This window comes from Lytechinus variegatus, chromosome 4 (genome assembly GCF_018143015.1).
Source record: "Lytechinus variegatus isolate NC3 chromosome 4, Lvar_3.0, whole genome shotgun sequence".
NCBI classification, from domain to species: Eukaryota; Metazoa; Echinodermata; class Echinoidea; order Temnopleuroida; family Toxopneustidae; genus Lytechinus; species Lytechinus variegatus.
Genome location: NC_054743.1, coordinates 51,475,196 through 51,503,195, shown reverse-complemented (window position 1 = coordinate 51,503,195; position 28,000 = coordinate 51,475,196). Strand labels below are relative to the sequence as shown.

General features: G+C 37.9%; 1 protein-coding gene and 1 long non-coding RNA gene across 2 annotated transcripts; one reads left to right on the top strand and one right to left on the bottom strand.

Annotated features, from left to right (window-relative positions):
• Positions 1-245: 245 nt before the first annotated feature.
• On the bottom strand, positions 246-25,328 carry LOC121414272 (eukaryotic translation initiation factor 2 subunit 3). The gene is made up of 12 exons (XM_041607390.1): positions 25,191-25,328; positions 21,935-21,998; positions 20,357-20,484; positions 19,327-19,448; positions 16,562-16,656; positions 14,294-14,452; positions 13,377-13,511; positions 12,519-12,613; positions 10,236-10,380; positions 8,598-8,767; positions 6,990-7,162; positions 246-3,025 (listed from the first exon to the last, which is right to left on the bottom strand). The coding sequence occupies exons 1-12, from the start codon at positions 25,245-25,247 to the stop codon at positions 2,962-2,964; spliced, it is 1,407 nt and encodes a 468-aa protein (XP_041463324.1). The 5' UTR covers positions 25,248-25,328; the 3' UTR covers positions 246-2,961.
• Positions 4,064-5,214, top strand: LOC121414273. Its single transcript, XR_005969833.1, has 2 exons — positions 4,064-4,405; positions 4,837-5,214. It is a non-coding gene; the product is annotated as an uncharacterized LOC121414273 (long non-coding RNA).
• Positions 25,329-28,000: the final 2,672 nt, after the last annotated feature.

Genomic DNA, 28,000 nt, shown 5'->3' with positions numbered 1-28,000 from the left:
TCAAAGTATTTTATATATTGTATGTAATGTAAAGCACATTGAAATATCAGTGGAATGTGCTATATAAATGTAACCTGTATTTTATTGTATCATTTTACTTCTCCTTCATGTTCCTCATCAACATCCTCCTCCTGTTCTTGCAATCCTTTCTTTTCCTTCTCGTGCTCCTCTTTCCCCTATTCTTACATTCTCATCATCTGTCTCCACTACTTTATAAACCAAGATAAGATCATCTGAAAACAGAATACAATTTAATCATTTAATGTTTCATTCAATTTCTACACAAGATTCATGATGTCATAACAAACATCCCATGTCGTAGAACATTAAACTGTTCCACATTCACAGACACTCATTTCTAACGATGTACCCAAACTACATGGGGGAGAAAATAACTGAAAAACTGATTATCAACATTATCTGGAAAAGATAACCAAACTTCATTTAGTATTTTTTCAATTGTTAAGATAAATAACTTCATGCTCAATTAAGGGAAAATAGAAGAAAATAAGAAATATTTGTCAAAGATACAATGAAAAAAAAAGGAAAAGAGAACTGAATAGCATTTTATCAATAGTTATGACATTCCTCTTTTATACCATACTATATACACCAATCAGAATGCCAGTCACTGGGTCTGAAAAGAAGACTGATCCTGAATGGGCTGCACAATGTAAAGCCTAACATGGAAGTTGTCAGGGAATGAAACGAGGCAAAAGCCGGACGAGTCAATGCTCTGAACAATGTCAATAAATGTTTTACATATATCAATGTATTATTCTGTTTACTAGATTCGGGCTTACACATTCCCTACTCCCTAGGGAGGATTTCAGGAAGGACAATGTATATGCACACAATGCTGAACAAACAACTTCAATTTTTTCTCCAAAATTCTCCCTTCCTCCAAATTGATATTATCACAATTTTGAGTAATAATATAATATTCACTTCCACAGGTGTTGGATGTTTTACCCTGGATTAAGCCAAACAGTCTTTTAAAGTGTGCAAGCATTTCAAGGATAAATTCCTGCTAGGTAACAATTTACCTCATCTGGGTTGACTGCAGCATATTGTGGCTTAACATCTTACTGAAGGAAACTATGCCATGGCTGGGATTTGAACCCATGATCCCTTTTCAGTCAGGAGACCGACCAACTGGGCCACAACACTCCACGCAAATTAGTTTTTTTACAGAAAAGGCATTTTCCAAAACTGTGCCATTGTTTCAGAATTTTTGAAATATTTTTTCTTTAGCAACTGATAGAAAAGTCATAGGCTATATGTACATTCTTTGTCTAATAAAGAAAGACAAAATGAAAATTGGAATCAGATATGTTTGAGGATATAAGTAAATTAATTTAATATACACATGCTTCCATATCTTGCATGTTGCTATTCGGGGATATATTCTGTCCTGAAGCAACTGCAGTTTATGTAAGATTCTTAGAAAACTATTTTGGACTATTCTTTTTTGACATAATGGGCTGGAAATTGGTCAGAACACCTGCATACCAACCACACCCCTTTGTATTCTACATTTAACCCTAAAAGGCCCATTGGGGATAGCCCCCCCCCCCCCCCGTGAGATGGGTCTAAATAACACAGCCCTATTAGGGATTAAGTATTAAAAATTATTGTCAGAACATTTGTAAACATATGTTTACTCATACAATAATAATAACAAGGATGTTCCAGAATTATGTATCACATCTACAAAATAATTAGATTCATAGAATCAGGTACATACTATACACTCACTATTCTTCACTATTTTTCTTCTTTGTATTGTGTTATTACCAAACTGAAATATTTCATGCTGTTCAGTCATTTGGAATGGTGCGCAAGCAACGACTTTATTTTGTTCATGTGCTTTCACTGAACTGAAGTATTTTATGCTGTCCAGTTATTTGGAATGGTGGTAGAGGACTATTTTGATGTGCAATAGACAAAGGAGAGTACCACGATCTTTGATTTCATTTCAATAATAGCACAGTCATGCCAACTTAACCCGAATCCAAGTACACCAATGTTACAATATGTCATGAAAACACAAAAACTGTGATCACTTCGGGGTTTTATCATCACTGTTACTGTTACATGCTAACATTCTATAAACAATATTCTACTGATACAAAGATATACTTTGATACAGAAAGGTCTATTATTGATTGCCAAGAAGACTTTGAATTAACAGATCATTCATAATATCAACTCCACAGAATAATTTACCTTGTTGCACGTCCAACCCCCATTTTTACTTCATTTCATGAATTGCTCACGCCGAGATGGGTTGAGAACATTACAACATTTCATACCAACTATTGGTAATTAGTTATGACCTAAAGCTTCCGGACCAACAAATTTTATGGAATTGCCCGGTAAAGGCTTGTCAACAATAAGAATAAATATTTGTACCTATATGAAATCATTCATAAAGGTACATTATGTTGAAAGTTTCTTTGGTTCGGGGAGGGGAGTTGTTACACAGTAAACACTGATTAAAACACAAACTGATATCTCATCTCATCAGTACTGTAAGGACAGTAAGAAACAGATATGCTGGGAACAAGATAGCAATTTAACTGCCTCAAGACATGTGTGTGTTCACACATGTTTTTCATAGCAAGTATTCATTAAAGCCGACAATGGAAAGCCCTAGTCAATCTTAGTCCAGGGTTTAGAGCTCTGATATAGATGGCATAAAGCGTCACAAATCCTCAATATCAACAGATACTAGAATTCAATGACAAGATCCTGCCGCCATCCAGATAGAGTTTCAGAATGTTGTATCTTGCCAATGATAACAACTTTTGTGAAACAGGGTCTAGTGACAATGATAAGCACAGCTCCTCCACAAATGATATCACAATCACATGGACAGGTGCCGATGAAGAATTGTCATTAAGTGGAAGGTTTCCATGGTGATGTGTGTTTCCTACTGATGTTGACCTAGGTCAACCTCTATGAGTCAAAGGTCGTAGGTTTGATGGTGACACCCCTCCTGATCTGTCCCCATCCGATCAACCTGGAAATTGAAAGAAGAGTAAGAACATTCAATCACTTTACTAACAATTTGAATGCAGGGAATAATTTTCAGTTTAGGCAATTATGATCTTTAAAGAAAAATTAACATGTACGATTCTATAAAAAAAAATCTTCCTTTGTTCTTTGGCAAGGCGTTTATCTACATTTGCCACCCTCCATCCAGGTGTAGTAATTGGGTACCCCATATGAAAGAATTCCTTGAATGCTCGAGCTAAAGCCAGGGTAATAGTATGCACTGATTAAAAACACTTGTATTAAGTGCTACATAAATGTTGCATATTATATGAACACATAAATTTGTCAACAAATATATTTCCCCCTCTTACCTACAGCATAGTTCAAAGATGATTTAACCCTAAATCTCCCGGGGTATTTTGATTCTTGTCATTCCCGGGGGGGGGGGGGGCCATTAAAGCCCCCCCTTAACCCTATCTAGGCCGGGGGGGGGGCCTCGGAGGCCCCCCCCCTCAACAAATCGCGTGATATTTTCGCCGTGCGAAATTTTTTGACCGCGCCGCTCGCTGACTTTTTACTTTCAAGTCTTGCGCAACTTTTGAGACCAATTTTGCGTCACCCGGGTACGTGGTTCCGAAATTACGTAACATTGAGTAAGTGCATGTCAGACCGAAAATGGCTCAAAAACGTGATTTCGTGTACAAAGTCAATGCAAATTGTGTTTTCAACCAAAATTCATAAATGTATGATTATTTTTAGTTTTGCTAGTCTAAATGTATTCATTTTATGCTTTTTATGATCACAGAAGAGTCCCCAACAAATTTCATTGAAAAAACAATGAAAAACGAAAGGTAAAAAAAACAAAGAAATACATAAGAAATTGCAAAAAACAATATAATACATAAGAAAATGATTTGATATCACATTTTTTTCATGTACACTTGCTAAGGACACCACAAAGAGTTTCTATACCAAAAATAAGTACATTTGGAGCTTTATTTAGGGAGTTAGAGGAAAAAGTATGATTTCGCATACTAATTACGCATTGTAGGATCTTATTCAAAATTAGATAACCCTTTTGTTAAAGTCCATGTTTTGTTAAACTCCATGTACAGATGTGGACTGCATACCTTAGTAACTAAACTGTAGGCATGATAGGTTGTCTGGTATTTTAACAGGCTGGGTTGTCATAATAAGTAGACTATAGTTTAACAGGTGTATAGGATTACAGACTCTTTGTGTTTCATATTTCTGTTTGGTGTGCTGGCAAGAAAAGCCAAGCCAGCTCACTCTCACTTTTGATTTCGGAGAAGAAGGTCCAATTTGGGGTGTTTCCTAACCAAGGAAAAGGGCGTGTGCCACCCTACCCAGTGCGGGGAGGTTCCTTTCTACTCGATGCCGAATTGTAAGTAATGTTTTGTTCATACGTTTTAATATTAATACAATTCTTATGCTTAATATGGCATGTCTGTTTTCAGAAAGAAAGACAGATTTACATATATATATATATTCTGCTCATTTTGTCACCAAATGACATCTTACTCCAGTCTTCAATGTGAATATAATTATCCTTACTAAAATGAACAAAGTTGTATTTTTCAAGTCTGTTAAAGTCAATTATATAATTGATCTACGATTCAGAGAGAGAAATAATTATATTAGATTTCTCAACTGTTATGTATTTTCTTGACTATCAGAAAGCTTATGCTAATAGAAGCTTGTTATTCATTTACTTTGATAATAAATATGAAAGCTAATTTTGATAAGCTGATATCTTTGTGAATAGAATATTGTTAGGGCCTTTGCTGTTAAGTATTTGGTCTATTCCTATTTTAGACGGCTGTCAACCTAGGGTCAGCCCAGAGTCAATGTGGAGTCAATGTAGGTCAGGGTAGCACCTACCCTCTATGTCCAGGTCATGAGTCAAAATGTCATTCGAGGGGAATGACTCACTTCAGTCAGCCGAAGCTATTGTTCGTCGGACTCGACCGTAATTCTTCCAAGTTAGAGCTTCAACTTAACTCTTGTTCTTCGTTCTTCAAGGACACGTGTCTTCGCTGATGACGTCAGTCGTGTTCTTCGTCGTCGTCGTCGTCGATCATCGGCATACTTGTTCCTCGTCATAATCGTCCAATCTTCGTAGTCGTCGTGGTTTGTCGATCTCTTCTGTTTTCGAACTCCGCATTTACCCGATTGAAGGTTTGATCAAGCAATCGATAAACTTTCCAAGATTTTCGGTAACATAATTTAAAGGCCTATTTCCAGATCAATCTCTTCCCATAAACTTGGGACAGTCAATGATGATTATACTCCTTCTCTATATGAAATGATTTATTGAATATTTGTTTGCAATTATACTTATGTTCTCAACGATTCAATGTAAATGACTTATTATATTTTGTGACATTAAATTGATCACTTCATTTATATCTTGAATATCCTTTGTTCTTTTATTCAGGGTGGTTAAGTAGCCTGTAGATTAATAAGTTAATTAGAGCAGTTTCGCTCATGACACGCATAAATTAGCATAATCACTTAATAGCGATTCGCATGAAATAAATTACTATACAATCTTGTAGATTATGTCCCAGGCAACCCGCGTGCCAATTTTCGGCGCGATCGCGCGGTCGACGGCCGAGATCTTAGGGGGGGCCTGGGAGGCCCCCCCCCCGGCCATATGAACTCCCAAAATACCCCGGCCTAGATAGGGTTAAGATCTCGGCCGCCGATCGCGCGAGCGACGCAAAAATTTGCACGCTGGTAGTGTGCGATGTAATCTACAAGGCTGTATGGTAAAATTTTCCAAAATAATGAGATTTTATTTTATATGAATTAATTATGCTAATTTATGCATAAATCATACTTTTTGCTCTAATTCACTAAATAAAGCTCCTAGAATGCTAATTTTTGGTAAAAATTTTCTTTGTAGCATTCTTAACAATCGTAATTCAAAAAAACTTTGGTTTGGAAATAAATTTCTTATGTATTTTATTGTTTTATGAATTTCTTATGTATTTCTTTGTTTTTTTACTTTTTGTTTTTTATTTTTTTTCAATGGAAATTGTTCCAGACATAATTCTGATCATAAACAAGGCAAAATTAATTAAATTTAATCAGTAAAAGTAGAAATAATGATACATTTATGAATTTTGGCTAAATACGCAATTTGCATTGGATTTGTACATGAAATCACGTATATGAGCAATTTTGGGTCTGACACGCACTTGCATAATGTTGCGTAATGTCGTAACCGCGTACCCGGGCGTCACAACTTTGGTCTCAAAATTTGCGCGAGACTTGAATGTAAAAAGTCAGTGAGCTGTGAGGTGAAAAAATTTCGCGCAGCAGATATATCACGAAAATTGTTGAGGGGGGGGGGGCCATTATGGCCCCCCCCCCCGGGAGAATTAGGGTTAAAGATGATTAAGACACAAGTCAAAATCGATGTCAATGTAATTGCAACATTGCTTTGAAAAATTACAGTGATTTCAGAGTTTCCATTGCACTGCCAATTTAAAAAGTGTAACTTACATCTAAAGATGAATTGTTATCATTCAACGACTACATTACCAACGAGATGGTTTTTCAAATTTCAATAACAATATTTCTATCTAGATATAACCTACTGCGATGCACACTATCGTTATAACCCAAGCTTTAGCTCAAGCCGCCTTCAAGCGGCTCAGTGCATTCAAGGACATAATTTTGCCGGGTGTACATTCACCTCACCTGGATTGAGTGCGCCGCAATGTAAGTTAATTTCTTGCTGAAGGAAAACATGTAATGGCTGGAATTTGAACCGGTGTCCCTCCGATCGAAAGATTCAGAATCACTAGACCAAAACACATCCAGTTTTTCGCTTTGTAAATCATATTCCACATGTGATGGCTAGTGTTTGGCTATGGAGACCCTGCAAAAATGTCTCCAGTAGCAAACACCCCCTTTTGTCTTGAGTTTGTCGTATTTTCAGCAGGGAATATGATACGTACCTCCAATGTTTCTCAACTCTCCTACTGAGGGCAATCTTCTCTCCAATAGCTGTGCAGACAGGAATGGTCAAAACAACCTTAGCCAAATCAGCCTTGACGGCTTGGACGCGTCCTCCCGTCGACAAGGACCCAATGTTGACCATGAGTACTTCCCCCTTGGTCAGCTTTTGAACCTGAAGGGACAGAATGAAATGGTTGAATAGTGGATTATGTATCTCATCAAAGGAGACGTCACCATGAAGGCACAAATGAGTCTAGGGGCCCATATCGCAGAGCTCAACAATCCTTCTGGAACATCTTTTTTTACAACTGATTTGACTAAAATGTACAATCAATCGTGAAAACAAGCGTACAATCAAACGCTAAGTTTTGTGATACGGGACCTAGGAGACGTCTCAGTGAGAGGTAAATTGCCAATTGCCAATTCGTCTACCAACTTGTCCACTCACCACATGGTCTACATTCATTTGGTCTAATGCCACTTCGTCCATCAACATTTCATCTAACAACCATTTGGTCCAATCATGACTCTGACTCATCACCATTCCGTCTATGATCATTTTGTCTCATAACCAGTTGGTCTAATACCCATTCAAATTTCATTCATCTTCCAAAATAAACACTTAGTACAATTAGACCAAATAGTATATGGACTTAACCCTATCTAGGCCGGGGTATTTTGGGAGTTCATATGGCCGGGGGGGGGGGGGGGGGGGCCTCCCAGGCCCCCCTAAGATCTCGGCCGTCGACCGTGCGATCGCGCCGAAAATTGGCACGCGGGTTGCTTGGGACATAATCTACAAGATTGTATAGTAATTTATTTCATGTGAATTGCTATTAAGTGATTATGCTAATTTATGCGTAATTAGTATGAGAAATCATACTTTTTTCTCTAACTCCCTAAATAAAGCTCCAAATGTACTAATTTTTGGTATAGAAACTCTTTGTGGTGTTCTTAGCAAGTGTTTATGAAAAAAACTGCGATATCAAATCATTTTCTTATGTATTTTATTGTTTTTTGCAATTTCTTATGTATTTCCTCGTTTTTTGACCTTTTGTTTTTCATTGTTTTTTCAATGAAATTTGTTGGGGACTCTTCTGTGATCATAAAAAGCATAAAATAAATACATTTAGACCAGCAAAACTTAAAATAATCATACATTTATGAATAAACCAGTGAGTTCTATTCAATGGTGAGTGCATGAGTTGGCAATTGGACAAATTGGGAATAAACCCTGTGAGAGACTATGGTTTACACTCTCACCAAGCTACAACTTCCAAGAGGTTAATCAGAGAATGTCTACAAGCTGCAGCCTGGGTCTTGAATGAAGCTTTTGGCAATGTTATGCACGATGCAGCGCACAGCTGTAACACATTCTCAGGTGCTACATTAGCAGCATAAGGATATATCATGTATCACAAGAAAGGGTCGCCAGTTGTCAGCTTGAGAGTCGCAGGCCGATTGGAGACAAATCGCAGAAAAGGATTTTACATTTCGAATAAGGTACTTCAAGTAAGGTATTGTGGCTGGACTTCAACACCATGCTAGACATCACCAAATTATGACATGGATGGATTTCCATAGATAAGATTCATTGATTGACTGACCTTAGCTCCTTTCTTATCCCCTTCTGTCCTGACACCGAGCAGCCTCCTGAGAAGGAAGTAGGAGATCTCAAGTTCAGTGTAGATATCAGGAAGAGCCCCTACTGCACCAAGCACCTGACCCACTAGACGATCGGCTCGACATAGCGTGGGATCGATCTTTGTACCAACACCTAGAATAGAGAAAAAAACAATACATAGTTACCATCAACAAACAACACATTTTTTTAAACACATTGCATTATTTTTGGTGATGATTTTGGTTACCTGATTGCTAAGAAAGCATCAATGCATGTTAGCAAGCAACCAGAGGACCAACGGCTTAAGATCCTCTCTGAGGGACCTCATTGCTAAGAAAGCATCAATGCGTGTTAGCAAGCAACCAGAGGACCGACGCTTAAGGTCCTATCCGCGGGACCTGGTAATGAGGATTTAAATGCCTTATCAAACGGTACTAGCGCACCAATTGGGAATGGAACCCTGGTCACCTGAATATACGAAACCCTCGCTCTACTGACTGAGCTATCATTAGGGACAGTGATTTTCCGCGATCGCGGAAAACGGACGGAATTCATGGAAAAGGCCTTTTGAAACGGAAAGTGGCATTTCAAACGGAAAATCACGGAAAACGTATTTTCCATAAAAATACACTGAATAGCAACAGAAATTACTCCAAAATAACAACAACAAAATGAGAATATTAAATGGCCACAAAACCCCAGAAAACACGATCTCACTTCGCTATAATCATGACAATTCACACATCGTGACTGCTCTCGACACCAGCAGACTCGATAGTACCCCGCGCCCGTACGTACCCGGCCGGCCGGGTTGAGCTTCACATCGCTTCATATCGCTCAACTGCACGGTCGTGTGTTGCTGCCCTCTACGTTTTAAGATGTAACAGCACGATATCGTGGTCTTAAAATCCAAGATGGCAGATTGGCGAAAGTCGTTGCCTGATGATAACGATGTCCAAAAACCCCCAAAATTATCGATGAAATTTTATTTCACCGTAAAATAATGCTAATAATGTGAAAGGTGAGGATGTATGCATGCTAAATTTGTTTGAAAAATTATTAAATGCACCCGCATAGATCCGATTAGAACGGATTCTATTGTGTTGTTGGTACAGTAGCAGATACAAATTTTGGCCAGTGCGAGTGTACGCGCTGTGATTTTGCTATTCAATGTGTAAACGGAATTGTCACTTTTCCGTATGTACAAAGTCTATGGGGAAACGGAATTTCCGTTTTCTGACATGCTGAAACGGAATTTGACATTTTCTGAAACGGAAAAGGTCATTTTTTGAAACGGAAAATCACTGTCCCTATATCACACTTCCTCTTATGCATTGAATATTAAAGTTTCAAGAGGTAAAATTATTTCATTTGAAGTCTGGCATAATGCTATGGAAATTACATTCAGACTTTAAATCTGCTTTGCTCTAAAGCCTTTTGTTTCTTGAAGTAAAGTCCAAATCGGATTATATTGGCGGCACTGACGATGACATCATTACGATTAGGAATTGATTATGTCTTTAATCCTATAGCAGGGATCAAGATAGAGTGGAGTTTTGATTTCAGTATGCATACCACTACTTTTAACTTTATTAGATGCTTCTATGGTTAGAATTCTTACCAATGAGCCCTCCGGGAACTGCAAACTGGAGATCATTCTTCTCAGCAAAAAGAGAGACAATCTTGGAGAAGATAGGTCTGCATTGAAGCTTGCCTTCACTATCTTTGGAGACAATACCAGGTCTAACCTCTATCTCTTGCCCAATCTGGAACATAATAATAATAATATAATAATAACAATAATAATAATGATGATAATAATAATAATAATAATAATAATAATAGTAATAATAATAATAATAAGACTTATATCGCACCAAATGAACTCTGTAGAGAGCTCAAGGCACTTTTTAGGAAATTATAAAGGAGCATAAAAAGTAATTGATGTTAATAAGGAGGAGGAGGGGGAAAAGCACAACAACAAAAACAAGAACATTCATAATAATAGTGAATTCTTGCTTTTAAATAGCACTTACATCGGAACATCTCTAAGCGCTTTATAGATTTATTTTTACCCCAGTAACTGAATCCTGGCATGCCCACACACAATTTATATACTTTCTCCACTCCCTGGGAAGCATTCAAAAAAGAGTTCCAAGACTAAACTTCTAGGCATAATACATAGGTATTCACAGCCTATCTCGGTGGAAAGTGTGGACTGACACCATGCCAAAGGATGTTAGAGTGTTCCCAGAAGCAGACATGTTGGAGGACTAACAATAAAAATCTGTTTTTCATACCTTGATTAACCATTGTTATTATAGTCTAATGCACAGGTTTCCCACTGTTATAGCCACTGGTGTGACAACATCCGAGTACACTACAAATATTGTTTACAATATAAGCACAATAAAAAAAATTTATGTCTTTGACAAAGCCCTTATGGATTGTCATTAAATCTCACCCCTCTTAGATCCTTCACCTCACAGGCCTAGGCTGCTATTGATTTTCAATTAATTTCAACTCTAATACACCTCTGAGGATACTACCTCCTTCCACGCCCCCTTTTAGATTCTTAATCTCAAAACCTAAGCTGTTATGGATTGTCAATTAATCTCACCCTTAATACACCTCTGAGGATACTACTTTCTGCCAAGCCCCCTTTTAGATTCTTAATCTCAAAGCCTAAGCTGTTATGGATTGTCAATTACCAGTAATCTCACACTCAATACACCTCTGAGGTACTACCTCCTTCCCCGCCCCTTTTAGATTCTTAATCTCAAAGCCTAAGCTGTTATGGATTGTCAATTAATCTCACCCTTAATACACCTCTGAGGATACTACTTTCTGCCAAGCCCCCTTTTAGATTCTTAATCTCAAAGCCTAAGCTGTTATGGATTGTCAATTACCAGTAATCTCACACTCAATACACCTCTGAGGTACTACCTCCTTCCCCGCCCCCTTTTAGATTCTTAATCTCAAAACCTAAGCTGTTATGGATTGTCAATTAATCTCACCCTTAATACACCTCTGAGGATACTACTTTCTGCCAAGCCCCTTTTAGATTCTTAATCTCAAAGCCTAAGCTGTTATGGATTGTCAATTACCAGTAATCTCACACTCAATACACCTCTGAGGTACTACCTCCTTCCACGCCCCCTTTTAGATTCTTAATCTCAAAACCTAAGCTGTTATGGATTGTCAATTAATCTCACCCTTAATACACCTCTGAGGATACTACTTTCTGCCAAGCCCCTTTTAGATTCTTAATCTCAAAGCCTAAGCTGTTATGGATTGTCAATTACCGGTAATCTCACACTCAATACACCTCTGAGGATACTACCTCCTTCCACGCCCCCTTTTAGATTCTTAATCTCAAAGCCTGAGCTGTTATGGATTGTCAATTAATCTCACCCTTAATACACCTCTGAGGATACTACTTTCTGCCAAGCCCCCTTTTAGATTCTTAATCTCAAAGCCTAAGCTGTTATGGATTGTCAATTACCGGTAATCTCACACTCAATACACCTCTGAGGTACTACCTCATTCCACGCCCCCTATTAGTGTCTTAATCTCAAAGCCTAAGCTGTTATGGATTGTCAATTAATTTCACCTCCAATACACTTCTGAGGTACTACCTACTTCCCCGCCCCTTTTAGATTATTAATCTCAAAGCCTAAGCTGTTATGGATTGTCAATTAATCTCACCCTTAATACACCTCTTGAGGATATTCCCTCCTTCCACGCCCCCTTTTAGATTCTTAATCTCAAAACCTAAGCTGTTATGGATTGTCAATTAATCTCACCCTTAATACACCTCTTGAGGATATTCCCTACTTCCACGCCCCCTTATAGATTCTTAATCTCAAAGCCTAAGCTGTTATGGATTGTCAATTAATCTCACCCTTAATACTCCTCTGAGGATACTACCTCCTGCTACACCCCCTTTCAGATCCTTCACCTCACATCCGGGCTTGTTCACATCAAATGATCGGATCACTGCAAAGAAGATGTCAACAACAATGTTAACTGATATTCTTTCTTTTTTATCCCTTATAGTCCTGGGATATTTGGACTCATCTCACAGCCCATGGTATTTGGGATAAAAGGGTGGAACAAACAGACTAATACTGTGTGTGATCTTTTTAGACTGTGTTACAAATAGCTAGTTTTAAAATTACCCTTTTCAAAAAAAATATTCTATTGGTCGAAATAGACATCTGAAATGAAATACTCTGAAAATTTGTTTTGCCCAATTGATCGTGGGCCCGGCAGCTGCGGTGCAGCCCCAGATCGACGAGGCTCTATCCCTTTAATCGTTGAATGCCAAACAGGGTAGCAGCAACTCCCATCGTTTAAGGTCTTTTGGTCTGACACGACCGTGGTTTGCACCCCCGACCCCTAGGTTGTAAGACGGACGCATTACCAACTGAGCCAACACACCATGTTTTTTTTTAGATATCTATTAAAAATAGAAACATAAAATTTATCTGTATAAAAATCTTCATGTTTTTTAGAGTAAAGTACTTGTTTCACTATTTGGCAGCAATCAATCCCCACCCCTAAACATTTTCCTTGACAGTTTGGCTGTGCAAATTTTGTTTTAATACTGCGTCACTCATTAAATTTTTTACTTTCAAGTCTCGTGTACGTTTTGAAACCAGATTAACAAATGTCACCCCCAAAAGCCTGGTCTGGTTCTGCTTAAATTGTGTAATAAAGATTTCACAGATGTCTGTAATATTTTGTGGGAGAAGCTTACCAATTAGTCTAGGTTCTGAAGTAAAGTCTCTCACTGGGATAGGTATTTTCTTGGTGATATATTCACAGATGACTTCTATATTATGCTTCAGCTGTGCAGAGATAGGAATGACTGGAGCTCCTTCAGCTACCGTCCCTGAAAACAAATAGAAATTTGATTTCGCCTGAATTAATTCTGAAGCAATAAGAATAGCTATTGTTCCACCATTTTATCTATGAACTAGGTTACTAGTACTTCTTTCAAGTAGAGCAAGAGTCAGTTAGACAAGATGAATAGTGGAGCAAAAGGATTTGGCCAAGATTAACGTAGCTCATGAGAGTCTATTACTAGCAACACAACGCATAGCGACCGATCATACCACTGATTTTTATAACTGATTGTACATTATGATCAATGATTAAGATCAGCTGTGTAATCAATCACAGTTCTGTATCATAGGGCTCAACCTGTGGTTTTTAGACCAAACCTGCATCAACCCTTTCAAATATTCTTCAGGATCTATTCATCAAAGTTCCCAGCTTTTCAAGAAAAAAAAATTCACTGATAATTATTTAAACCCATTCCCAGTTTCACATATTTTCTAAGTTGTTGCAGTGAATTCCATGTATAAAAACAATTATGTTAAACTTATGAGTACCACCATAACCAATCATTCAATAGACATTGTTTTGATATGCAACAAAATATAGCAGAGTCTGATTACCATGCTTTTGACTTTGGGCTGATCAAAATTCCCTGATTTATCCCTCATTTGAGGCATTTTCCCTGATTTCAGGTGTTTTTTAAAATCAAATTCCCTGTCTGGAAAAAAGTAAAATGAAATTTCCCCGATTCAGATTGCTCCCTCGCTTGACTCTCTTTGACCAGGGCCAAGCTTAAGGTTTTAGACCAAACCTTCATCGACCCTTTCAACTAACCTTGAACAAACTTTAGGATCTGTTCGTATTGCTCCCTCGCTTGACTCTCTTTGACCAGGTCAATCTTATTCTGAAGGATCAGGATGTGTTTGAGCTTCATGATCTCAATGGCTGCAAGATGTTCCGACGTCTGGGGCTGAGGGCAGGATTCGTTGCCGGCTAAATGAATATTTCAAATTTTTTATAAATCTGCATTACTTATATCATTTAGTGGGTTAGGTTTAATGTAGTTTTTAGTTCCATGATGTATTGTATGCTAATGATAATGTATTGTAATAAGAACTGAGCACAAATTATACTACAATTACCCTAAGGGCTCAAGTATTCAACCCGTTTGGAGAGTTTCCTCAAATATATAGAAATATGGAATTCACCTTAATTTCACACCTGTCTTATTTCAAAGAGCAAATGCTTATTATTCTTTTTGCATTATTTTTCTTCAACCCGTCAACTGAGCGCGCAGGCGATCAAATTGTACGACGATGGTTTTTGGCCCTAGTATTCAACCCATCGGCACTAGTATTCAACCTAGCGATGAAAGATGGCCCTGTCTCTCAATCTGCCCTTGTCACATCCAAATATGGACTAGACCATTTGGGATGACACCAAACAGGGAATTAATCAAAGCCAGAAACTTACATAGATCTAGATCTAATTTAGCAATCTAAACCCTTTTGAGATTTGCTATCTATCCTCACTAGGTTGAATACTACTGCCATTCAGTGCAAAAGGCCATCGCCGCATTATTTGACCCTCCGTGCATACATGTACAGTCGACAGATTGATAAAGAAAATACTGACAACAGATTACCCTGTAAATAGCAAAGGTATGAAATTAAGATTAATTCCTTATTTCTAAATATAACAAGTGGAATGCCTCTGGCCGTCTCACCTGCATCATGCGGTTCAATATAGCAGCAGTGCTGACTTTGAATACTACTCTAACTCACACAAGATGTTCAGTGATACATGGTTACTCTTATGTCCACTTTTTATGAACTAGACCAATAAACTTACAGAGATATGATGGTTATTCAACAAAAAACCCCAACATGGCCAAAGTTCATTGACCTTACATGACCTTCGACCTTGATCATGTGACCTGAAACTCGAACAGGATATTCAGTGATACTTGATTACTCTTATGTACAAGTTTCATGAATCAGATCCATAAACTTTCAAAGTTATGATGGTAATTCAACAGATACACCCAATTCGGCCAAAGTTCATTGACCTTTGACCTTGGTCATGTGACCTGAAACACGCACAGGATGTTCAGTGATACTTGATTACTCTAATGTCCAAGTTTAATGAACTAGACCAATAAACTTTCAAAGTTATGATGGTAATTCAACAGATACCCCCGATTCGGCAAAAGTTCATTGACCCTAAATGACCTTTGACCTTAATCATGAGACCTGAAACTTGCACAAAATTTTCAGTGATGCTTGATTACTATTGTGTCCAAGTTTCATGAATCAGATCCATAAACTTTCAAAGTTATGATGGGAATTCAACAGATATCCCCAATTCGGCCAAAGTTCATTGACCCTAAATGACCTTTGACCTTGGTCATGTGACATGAAACTCTAATAGGATGTTCAGTAATACTTGATTAACCTTATGGCCAAGTTTTATTAACTAGGTCCATATACTTTCTAAGTTATGACGTCATTTCAAAAACTTAACCTCAGGTTAAGATTTGATGTTGACGCCGCCGCCGCCGTCGGAAAAGCGGCGCCTATAGTCTCACTTTGCTTCGCAGGTGAGACAAAAATGGGGGAATTTGTCCAAATTTTTTAATTACACTGTATGCCGGGCTGAATACTAGTGCCAATACAGTACATAAACATTTCAGAATCAAAGTTGTAGAAAGTTTTCAAGTTATTACTCAATTTATTATCGAAGCATAATCATAGTAAAAGTTTCCATTACAAAGGAAAGCACTTCAGACACACACACCATTTCTCATTCAAAGTGTGACCGCAAAACACTTGGGCGTTTGAGCTGCACGATTTTTGTGAGGTCCCATACATGCATTTCTGTGTGAAGAACAATTAACTCACTGCAATATAGATTTATGTTTCTAACCATTTTGGCGACTTTAAGAACCTTATATCCCAAGTAATTAACATCCAAAATATATTTGCTAGTGCCTTCTGCGATTTGTTGTCATGTTACCTACTGAATACTTGCATTTTCATAGGCTTGTATGGGAACAACCTGGTTCCAGTATGCAATGACATAATTCATCATTTTTTTGCTTACCTATTAACAGCAGTGCTGCATCCATAACAGCTGCTCCGTTCAACATAGTTGCCATAAGAATGTCGTGACCAGGGCAATCTACAAATGATACATGTCTAGAAAAGAAATGTAAATAAAATTCATCAATCCTTTAAACCTATTTTGGCATTCTCCTTTTCTCTTTTCACCAACCCCCTGCCCCCCCATCCGTTGTATGAAAAACAAACGATAAATCTGCAATACAAAAAAAAATATCTATTCAATTTAATGAATTATTTTCCCCTTTCCATCTCTTTCTCATATTTTCAACGATAGTTAAATTTAAACAGCATTGAAATCAATTTGTACAACATAATCACAGCATGAAATTGAAAAGGAAGGAGACCGACTAAAAAGCAGAGATTGTAGGGTAAAGGCCCCCTTTTCTTAGAGTATACACCGCGTCCCAAAAAAAACTATACACTTTTGAAATGGCCGCCAAATAAAAAATCTAGCACTTTGGGGAAAAAGACTCTCATATATGGAAAGCCAATGAAGTCAACTTTCAAATGACACCAAAAAGTTGGAAAAATATTAATGCTTGAGCGAGCACTGCCCACTGACACAAAGGGTATGAAAATTAGGGTGGGCTGGAATTAGCCTTCCAATTTATTTCAGTTGTTGAGAGGCAAACCATTTCGAACTTGCAAAGTTAAGGGCGTTGTGATGAATTAATGATCAACCTTGATCAGTTTTGATAGCCTAAGAAAATTTGTTAAGTTATTAAATTGAACTTTTATTCATGAGTGAACACAAATTACACTTTTGGAGCAGCATTTCAGCTTTATCATTTGGATCTCTTTTGGGGCAGCATTTCAACTTTATCATGGCGATCTCAGCAATGTGTTCATGGGAGTCGGCCAGTCGGGAGAATAGGGGGTGAGATAGGGCTTAAGTGGGAGAAGTAGGTTGATGGAATAAGGGTCAACAGAACATTCAGCCCCGCCCCCTCCCTCTTTCCCACCCTCCCCTCCTGTTGAGAGACTGATGGCTATTCTTATGTATGCGTGAAGTCCAGAGCAGAATGTTGGTTTAATGATTAATTCTGAATTAGGGCATCAACTTTTTCCTATCAATCATTCCATCAACAATTTATCAGTAAATTAACTCATTCAATGTGCAATGTGATCAATAAAACATTCATTTTTTCCAATAAATTATTTCATTAATCATCATAATCATTAAATTTTTTTGGTAATCATTCAAACTGACCATCAGCCACCGGTCACTTGGCAGTTAAGTTTTGAAAAGGCTACAATCCAGGAGATGAGACAGAGAGAGAGAGAGAGGGGGGGGGCTGGAAAATGGAGGTGAAGAGGGGAGGGTACCTATGACTTTTAATTTGTAAAAGGACAAAAAGAAGAGGAATGCCCTTTTAACCAAGTCTTAGCATACCTCGCCCTCTTGCTTGTAACAGGTACATGTACCATCACATTACTCTGACTCTCATGAACACACTTCTGATGTCCACAAGATGAATATGCTACACTAAAATTGCAATTCCTGTTCACTCATGCAGTACATTTCAATTGAGTAATTCATGAAATTTGCCTATTAAAACCAAAACTTATCTCACTCATGAATAGCAGAACACCCTTAGCTTTGTAAGTTCCAAAGGACTAACCTCTCAAAAAACTGTATGGCTAATTCCTGCCCAGCCTAGCCAAGCTTAGTCTTTCAGGAGGAGAGAAGTGGGGGAGGGGGTAGAGATGGAGGGAGGGGTTGCTAAATGTTCTGTTGACCTTAAGCCCATCAACTTACTTCACCTACCTAAGTCATATTACCCCCTCTTCTCCTGATTGTCATGAACACATTGTTAAGATCCACATGATAAAGCTGCACTAAAAATTGCAATTCATGATCACTCATGCATTAAATTTCAATTTAATAACGTATGAAATTTTCACAAACAACAAACTGATAACATCTGATCTTTAACTCACCAAATAACCTTCAACTTTGCAAGTACCAAACAAAAATCTGAAAGAAATTGGAAGGCTAATTCCAGCCCACCCTAATTTGCATACCCTCTGTTTCAGTGGGTAGTGCTCGCTCAAGCATGAATAATTTTCCAACTTTTTGGTGTCATTTGAAAGTTGACTTTATTGGTTTTCCATATCTATAAGTCTTTTTCCCCAAAGTGCTAGATTTTTTATTTGGCAGCCATTTCAAAAGTGTATAGTTTTTTTTGGGACGCACTGTAGAAGGAAATAGTTTTATCTGAATCATGATTCCATTTTAAATGCTATAGTATCCATTACCATGCCAATGCAGTTTCCAAGACATGGAAAAAAATAAGTCTTGCACGTTACTACCACAAGACCATTGTGTGAGCCATATTTCATGAGCTCTGGTTTAAAACTGATGGGAGTAGCTTGACCTGCAAGATTTTTACCTAGTTTTCACGGTGACATGACTTTTGATCGTGCGACGATTGCTCCGATCTTAATATCTCAAGAAGCCATAGGGTTAAAGTTAGGATTGCAATAGAGGTTTTGGTTTAGAGTAATCAGAGATCAGGTTTCAGAGTAAACATAATGTTTAGGGTTCATTTAGTTTTGGAGGTTAGATTTTATGTTTTATTCATCATTTCCTTCGGCAAGATATTTATCCACATTGTACAACCAAGGGTTGAAGTTGGTCATTCGATTAGTGTGTGGAATTTAGGGCGAAGCAATTGTCGCCGGAGCAAATGTCATGGAACCCTTTTGTGCAACCAACCCCAAAACATAGTGTTGCATACTTACCTGTGTAATCTAAACCTGCCTGAGCAGCCTTGTCTATCACAGGCAAAAGAGTCATCTTTATTACTACCAGCTGACCTGTAGCACCCAGGCCTTGGGCAAGCAGGACTATCACACTTATACACCTTAAAAAAAAAACAATCAAACCCAACAGACCAATCAATTAATAATAATAATAAATATGATCATTGTGGCTCAGTCTTCTGATTTTGAAACAGAGGGTCACTGGTTCCATTTAATATTTAATATTTTTCCACTTTGTGCTGCACTCAACCCAGGTAAGATAAATGGGAAAAAAATGTCCAACCTTTAACCAACCCTGGGCAACATACTGTCCACACAACTATTGGTCAAAATCTGCCCTTATTGGGTAATAAAAACTAATCATTGGGTAATAAATTTGTTCAATTGGGCAATAATTGCCCAGAATATTACTAACATACATTACCCACCACAGTGGACAGTATGTTGCCCATGGATCATTTTAAGTGTTCCTCACAGGAGATGGCTCTTAACCGCTATTTCTATCCTTCAAATCACAACTTGCCATTTCAAATAAAATAGATCTCATGTGAAGATGAAAATCGCTTTTTTTTTGGCCTCACATATTCCTCATAAAAATTGCATTGATGAAGATAGCAATACATGTAGTTCTTAAAAGAATTTGGAGGTCAGGATCCGACACCCCTTTGAGCCAACAAATCTGAGTCGGGAGACGGTGACTAGCGTTGAATTTATTTCTTTATTCGTAAACAGATCTCATACAGTATCTAAGCCGTCTAACACATGGCTATGCCAACACGTACAGTGCCCACTTTGATACAAAAGTGGGTCTCAACACAAGGCTAGCATGAAAACAACTTTCGAGGGACCTTCTCTACACAAGTAACTAGCAGGGATTTTAGGCTGCATTTAATCAGACCCACTTTCCTCAAGTGAAGAGTTTGCACAGGATTTAATAGACTAATGAGATATCAAAGCATAACTGTTTTGAATAGAACCTCTTCAATGCGGGCAGTATGCCAGATCTTACCTTTGCATTTGCATAGCCGAGCTTAATGGTAATATTTCTTTCCAATTCGTTCTTGAACCTGACAGTCTGAACACCTGAGATGGCCTTCACGACCGTGGATTTACCATGGGCTACATGACCAATTGTACCTGTGGTAGGTAAGAAACATAGCATGACTTCATTGCATTAAAATGTCACGTTGATGGTACAGATGTTTATTACACAAAATACTCAAAAGATACTCATAAGATTTTAATATTACACAACGCCTTTCCTCTGTGAATCTATATCTCACACACGGTGCAATTACTAGCAAAATCAAATAACTAGAGCTGTACAGGGGAGGGTGGAATCCCTCTCGCTTTAGCCTGGCGGAAATCATCGGATAACGATGGATAGCGCCACCTCCACACTAAACTCAACCAACCAACATGTGTAAATGGTGCTTATAAATGTTCTATGGTCGCACACACTGGCTCCCGACCACTTCCATCATCAATGATTGTAACCCATTGTAAAGTGCATCTGATCGGGAAATGCAATCAAATCCAACATCCAACATCTCTACTCGCCGACTCAAGCCAGCACCTCCTCATCGGCTCTACTACTCAAGCTGTTCTCACTCAACATTCCTTCTGGTTTACAGTCCTTTTCAGGACTATTTTCAAGAAAGAATACTCTACTCTCAAATCTCCACTTTCTCGCCTATCCACTTCCTCTCTTCTTCTATCCACTGTTTCTATAACACTCCACATGGTGTACCGTAAACCACATCAGCAAATCCAACATGTTTTATTAAACTTTATTTGTCAATGCAAGAAACTAGAAAGGAATTGAAAGCTATGAATACAAATCTGTAAAACTGTGAAACCATCAAGCATGTACATGCAAAATTAATTTTTCAATACTGTAGGGGAAGTCTTTTAAAACAAGTGGAGCGCCTCTCACCTGCATTACACGATTAAATATAGCAGCAGTGCTGACTTTGAAAAATACTATAAAATAATTACATGTATTCACAAAAAACACCATTGATATAATGATACAATACTATGTTCAATGACTGTAAATGGTATGACGTTGATCATGAGACATTGTTAGTGATACTTAATTACCCCTATGTCTACAATTCATAAACTACATGTGTATCCATAATCTTTTAACATTATGACAGCAATTTAATAATTACCTCCAACATGAGAAGTTCATTGACCTTTGACCTTAGTCATGTGACCTGAAACTCGCACAGGATATTAAGTGATACTTGATTACTCTTATGTCCAGGTTTTATGAACTAGACCTATACAATTTCAGAGTTATAATGGTAATGCAACAAATACCCCTAAAATGGCCAAAGTTCATTGACCCTAAATGACCTTTGACCTTGATCATGAGACTTTAAACTCAGGCAGGATATTCAGAAATATTTGATTACCCTCATGACCAAGTTTCATGAACCAGGTCCATATACATTCTAAGTTATGCTGTCATTTCAAAAACTTAACCTTCGGTTAAGATTTGATGTTGACGTCGCCGTCAGAAAAGCGGCGCCTATAGTCTCACTCTGCTATGCAGGTGAGACAAAAAGGAGAAACTTACCAATATTAATAGTTGCTTGTCTGCTTATAACTTCAGGGGAGAGAGGATTCAACTTGGAAATATCCTGCAGAAAGAAAAAGAATAGATTATATTGCTATTTTTATGACAGTACATATACATGTACAGCAAGTCTTAGGTACCCTCCACTAATATATTGAGAAGGAAAAGTATGAGTTTAAGGTTCAGAACTACATGTATACAGGGTGTTTCTAAAGTAGAAAAAAGGTTACCTAAAGTTCAAAGGTCAGCATATATATCTTTTTCACATATTAAACTGAGTAACTCATCAACGTATGGCTCGGTCCACTATACTTGATCATTACCACTTTTTATATACTTTAATGTAGATTTATTTGTATGCGTTCACATTACTTACTGATTTACCAATTTATTATTTATTACAAAGTATAGGAAGTTACAGTGTCTATCATAAATACCCTCTCTCTCTCACTTCCTTGCTCTCCTACCTCAGCCGCGCAGCCTTGAAATTTTTACTATTACATAGGTGTTTTTATTGCTATACAATGAATGATTTATTGTCTCAATGTCTCCATCTAAAGCATCCTCACACGGTGCCCTTCATATTGACTTATGTTTGAGTGGATGTACGGTGTGGGCCTGTGTCTGAGCGTATGATTGACATATTTGTAGAGGAGTGTACATGGGGGGGGAGGGAGTTTGTGTGTAGAATGTGAGGAAATGTGCATGGTTCTTTTGAACACTGGGTAGTTGTTGCATGGTGATTGCAGTCACAACAGAAGGGTACTCTGGTGTGGGGGTTGCGGGGTGGAGGTACAGTGCCAGTTGTACGTCCTTGACACCTGCTTGCCTGTTTCGGTCAGAGAGCATTAGATAATCGTTCTCTGGTAGGACGGGTAAACGGGTGTTGAGATGTGTGACTGGTACTGTGTAAGTAGGTTGCACAATTGCATTGTCCTATTTCTCTCCGACTTCTCTTCTTTTCTTATCTTCTATTTTTCTCATCTATCCTCTATGATCTCATTCTCCCCCTTACCTTCTCTCTCTTTTCTTGTACAGTTGTGCAATACATATTTTAACAGTTATGATTGTTTGTTAAATGTATTATTTATGCCATTGTTTATTGTATTCATGTTTGTAACGTTATGCCCGAAAGCGAATTTTGTGTATTCTTAATGCATGACAATAAATTATCTTGAATCTTGACTTTAATTTGACACCTTGCTTGCATCACAATTGTCACTGATCACAGAGTAATGGTCCTTCGAAGGTGAAGGGTACCAAACCTACATAGGTGCTTTATCCAAGTTTTGGGGCTTTAATGTACACGTACAAGCACCAAACCATTGTTGTTCTCTGGTTTCATCAGTTTTTCCCTGCAAATCTAAGTGAAATGTTATCAACTCTCTGTGAACTTTTTTTTGCAAGTGAATGTTACAAAACTGGTATCTAGCTGCAATTTTGGTTGAGCATGTTTCGCACGAGATAAATGTTCTTCGTTAATACATTCCCGCAATGGTTAGAAGAGCAACGCAAGACATGCAGCGTTGACAAGGGAGGTACATGTACTGTGAAAATGTTGAAGGTGTTGGGGCTAAGGGTAGGGATGAATGAAGTGTGCCACAGAGATTGAAGCTAAGCAGTTGATAAAATGCCACAGTGATCATTGGGCTTTAATATGATCACTTTGAAACCTCTTCCTTCACTTCCTTATGAATATTGCTACATGAAGTTCAATTGTATACATGTATGATGTACACTTCATTATATATCATATATATTCTTTTTAGTAAAGTGTTTACTTTTATCATCAAATTGTTGATTATATGCCTATTTAAGGCTCCCATAATATATATGATGTATATTGCTGAACATCAAAATGCCTAAACAGATACCTATTCACGAGCATAAATGTTTAAAGTTTCATTTGTGAACTGCCGAGCTTAATTTCTTTTCATGTGTTTGCATACTGTGACTTAAGATTGCAAGAAATCATGTAACTGGTGAACACTTTACTAACATGAATATCAGTATGTGGGACTAGAGTGAAATTTCATGGTATCTTTGGAAGAGTTTTAAAAGGTGAAGAAATAAAATATCATCATTGGTTACATTTTTTCAATATCATACAAATAATTTACATGAAAATCAAGTAAAAAATTATTTGTCCGGGGGTCAAACATGATGCATGTTTTGGATTCCTCTCTGAATTTCCTTTTGATTGGTACCAGTTTCGTGAAAATTGGTCAACACGTTACGACGCAATGGCCATTGAAAGTTGAGGGTCACGCCCATTTTTGTCAAAACAAGGAGAAAAGGGCGGGACGTAGCGCGAGAACCCAGGGACCGATTTGACTAATTTTTGTTGTTATGTGCGTGGGCCATGGTGAATTTTATGTGTGGGTCATTCCATCTGGATTCACCCAGTGGTTGCACCCGACCAACTCAGAATTTGTTGTAAATTGGTACAAAATTCTACATGGCCCAAGCACAAAACAAAAAAACTATTCAAATCGGTCCGTCGGTTCTCGCGCTTTTTAATAAAGAACAGTTTTAGAGTGTTAGAGCGCGATTTATACCTACAACCGCTAAATCCTGTCACTGTCGGTATAAATGAAGCAGTTGGAACTTTCTGATTTCATCAGGCGCCAGTCCAACAAACACAGACAGACATTTGCCCAAACGGACAACATCTCTAGCTCTGCTCATTTCTTTTTCAGTTTTTGCACGGACACATAAAATCTCGACCTACCCATCACTTTTCTCACTATTTTCCAAAAATAGTAGAGGGACATTTCATAATGTGCCCCCCTACTAGTTTGGGTGAGGGGGACATGTCCCCCTGGCATTTGTGCCCATGTGGGTGGGGGGTGTTCATGCCATTGTGCCTCCCTTTCGGAATCCTTATTGAAGAGCGTAAGTACTCGCTGTGATTTCGATCTCATACATGTACCTATAAAAAAATGGAACAGCTACGCTTAAGTACATAAACATATGGCCATTGAGTCCCTGTACAGATCGCGCTAGAACTTCGGTCTCTGTACTTGGTGAGTGAAGCCGGAGTTCAGCTGAACAACCAACATAACAGAGACCGAAGCTTTTGGTCTAACTTAGCCTTAGGCTTAGGCAGGGGCCGGCTGAGGGGCATCGACGGAAAACACGCTGCTAACGAGTCTGAAATGTGACTAATTTCAATTTTCGCGACAAAACATTTCTTCGACAGGACCTAAAATTTCAGGTGTACCAGTCTAAGTTTGATCTAGACAATAATACATACCAAATTGTCCAAATCTTGTACTGCCAGATTGTCCACTGCCGGTGTCTCCATCGCCATTTTTTCACATGTGATTGACCTGTGATATGAAATGACCCGGAAGTAGTTTTCTTGGAATTGGATGATGAAATCAGCTTGCTGATAGCGGGGACGTGATGAGAAGAGTGGAGATAGCAGCTAGCTAGCTGCTATAGTGCAGTGATAGCGCAATGTATGCGATGATCCATAGGCTAGCATATAGGCGGATCCAGGGGGGGGAGGGGGTCGAGGGGCCCGGCCCCCTATAGGCAGTGCAAAAAAAGAGAAAGAAAAAAAAGAGAGGAGAAGAAAGAAGAGGAGGAAGACGAGTGAATAAAAAAGTATTAAAATGAGGGGAACTAATTGGAAAATAATGACTTGTCATATGTCACCATATAAAATTTTCGCTCGCGCTTCGCGCTCGCACTGTTAGGTGATTTACATAACTTGTACAATATCGAGCTTAAAATCAAGTTTGGAAGTCAATATACAAAGCATATTTCCCCTCGGAAATCGAACTTTGTGATTTACAATTTGATTTTTATAAAGTGCTCTGTAGAAATGTCAGTTTTTACGGCCTGATTAACATTTTCAGTACTCGCGCTGCGCGCTCGCAAATTTTGATATCAGGTACTTATTAGGTTCGTCAGTTTTCAAAATATCCCTTTTCAGGTGTGATTGTCAAAACGTATCAGCAAGCGTTGCACGCTCGCATTCTGATTGGCCGCGAGTTAATTGTCGATATTGATTACATAAACTACTTAAAATCACTTTTTTCATAGCAGTTTATCAACAATTTCTGCTCGCGATTTGCATTCGCATTAATTATTATGCATCAATGAATAAGATATAAATTTAATAATTAAATTTTCCCTTTTGTTTCATCTCACACTTAACAATTAGAGGGATAGAAAGATAGTCATCATTTTCATATGATGGCATATGTCCCAAGGATGTCCCGGTCTTATGTCAAAGCTCAAAGTATATAATGAAAAATGTCAGCTCTTTATTAAATGCGATCCCTATCCACCTAACAATTTCCCTACAAAGTGCTTGAAATATAGTGCTGAAATTAACCCTTTTTTAAATCGGAATATCAAATATTTTATGCTCGCGCTTCGCGTTCGCTTTGATTTTCATGATAAAAGATGTATTTAGAATGCCTAGATTCTAGGATTAAATCTGAAACATGCACATGCATCTGCTCGCGCTTTGTGCTCGCATTGTTAAAGTAGGAAGATCCTTTTCATGATTTACAATACATGAATAGTGTGTCCCGTTTCTCTAAATCTCGAATATTTCCTTTCGCGCTTCGCGCTCTCAATTGTTTGCCTGTTCACGATTACAAATATTGATTGAAATTTTCCATTCTTTATATACTAGCTTCGCGCTCGCATTATTTGATTGTTGAAATATTGTCTTCATGACTATTGTATATATATATATATAAGTGCAAGATCCACCTTAACATGTAGGGCCTACCGATCAGTTCAAAACGTATAACAAAAATTCTGCTCGCGCTTTACGCTCGCATTATTCATGTAAGGAAGATCCCCAATTACTCATCCTTTTCATTATTTACAAAACATGAATATAGTGTCTCGTTTTTAGGTCTAAATCTCGAAATTTTCGGCTCTGTTCGATCTACTTTCTTATTAGATGGTCAGGTATGCAATTACACCTTTTGTGCCAAGGTTCAAGCAACTTGTTGCTGACAGACAGTGTCACTTTCCCCATATTGAAAGTGACTAGGAGACTGACACCTTATTAGAGTTCATAACGAACATGCTATATTATTAAATCTACTTTGACTACAAAAATACCAGGTATGTATGGTACGATCTAGATTCCTTTTAACAAATTACTACAATTTCGTTATCATTAATATCGTCTCGCGCTGTATTTTGAAATCTTTTCTTATTTTGTGTGCGTTCCATATGAAACTGTTATAAATTTGTTGGATTAAATGCTCCCAAAATAAAGGAAAGACAATGGAGCATCTAGGATCCTAACCGCACGGGTCTTTGCGCTTCGCGGACATTTTTTCCCCTAAGTATCCAATTCACCCTGGCCCTTTCAGGTTTACTTGGAGTCTCATCTGGCCCTTCAAAGAAAAGGTTTGAGAACCTCTGCCCTATAGCCTATAGACAACGCACAGGTGCACTGTACATAGCCTTCGGCATAATGCTTGTCGGCCTGTGGTGCCACCAGTTTAATGGGGAAACTGGAAAGTGATGAGTATTGAAAATAAATGGGGATTTCCAATTTTATTTGATCACAAATTGTGGATATTAAACACAAGACGAATGATATCTCAACGGTCTCGGTATGTCCTGAGATTATGTAAATTAGAATGAAATCAGTTTCTAAATGTGAAAACCCCTCGGAATTTGACAATTTTCAAACAATAAAATTCCACACACATTGTAAAAAAAAACAATAAGAGTAGTTTGAGGTAATATATCTATTTTTTAAATGTTATGTACGTGTTGTGGCCACACACGGCCAGTAACTTTAAATCATGTTTTAATAATAGTCAGGTCCAGATTTTAAAAAATGTGCTCAGAAAAAGTGCTTTACGCATTTTGTGTTAATGCTGATTTATCAATTGTTTTAAGGTAATTCAGGGGTGCTGAACCCAAAAATGCTGTTTGCCAAACTTGATTCCGACGTTTTCATCCTCAAATCGGCAAAAACAAAATGGCGGCATTTTTAATGCAGTTTCCCATATTAACATATTTTTATGGGTGATTATATTAAAAACAACATGGGATCTATGCGTTATTTTTGTTTAT

Coding starts and splice junctions, on each gene's coding strand:
- LOC121414272 (XM_041607390.1), bottom strand. CDS start 25,247: ATGGCGATGGAGACACCGGCAGTGGACAATCTGGCAGTACAAGATTTG. Junction 16,657..19,326: donor GGCAGGTTTAGATTACACAG/GTAAGTATGCAA, acceptor TTTCTTTTCTAG/ACATGTATCATTTGTAGATT. Junction 7,163..8,597: donor GGGATAAGAAAGGAGCTAAG/GTCAGTCAATCA, acceptor CTGTCCCTTCAG/GTTCAAAAGCTGACCAAGGG.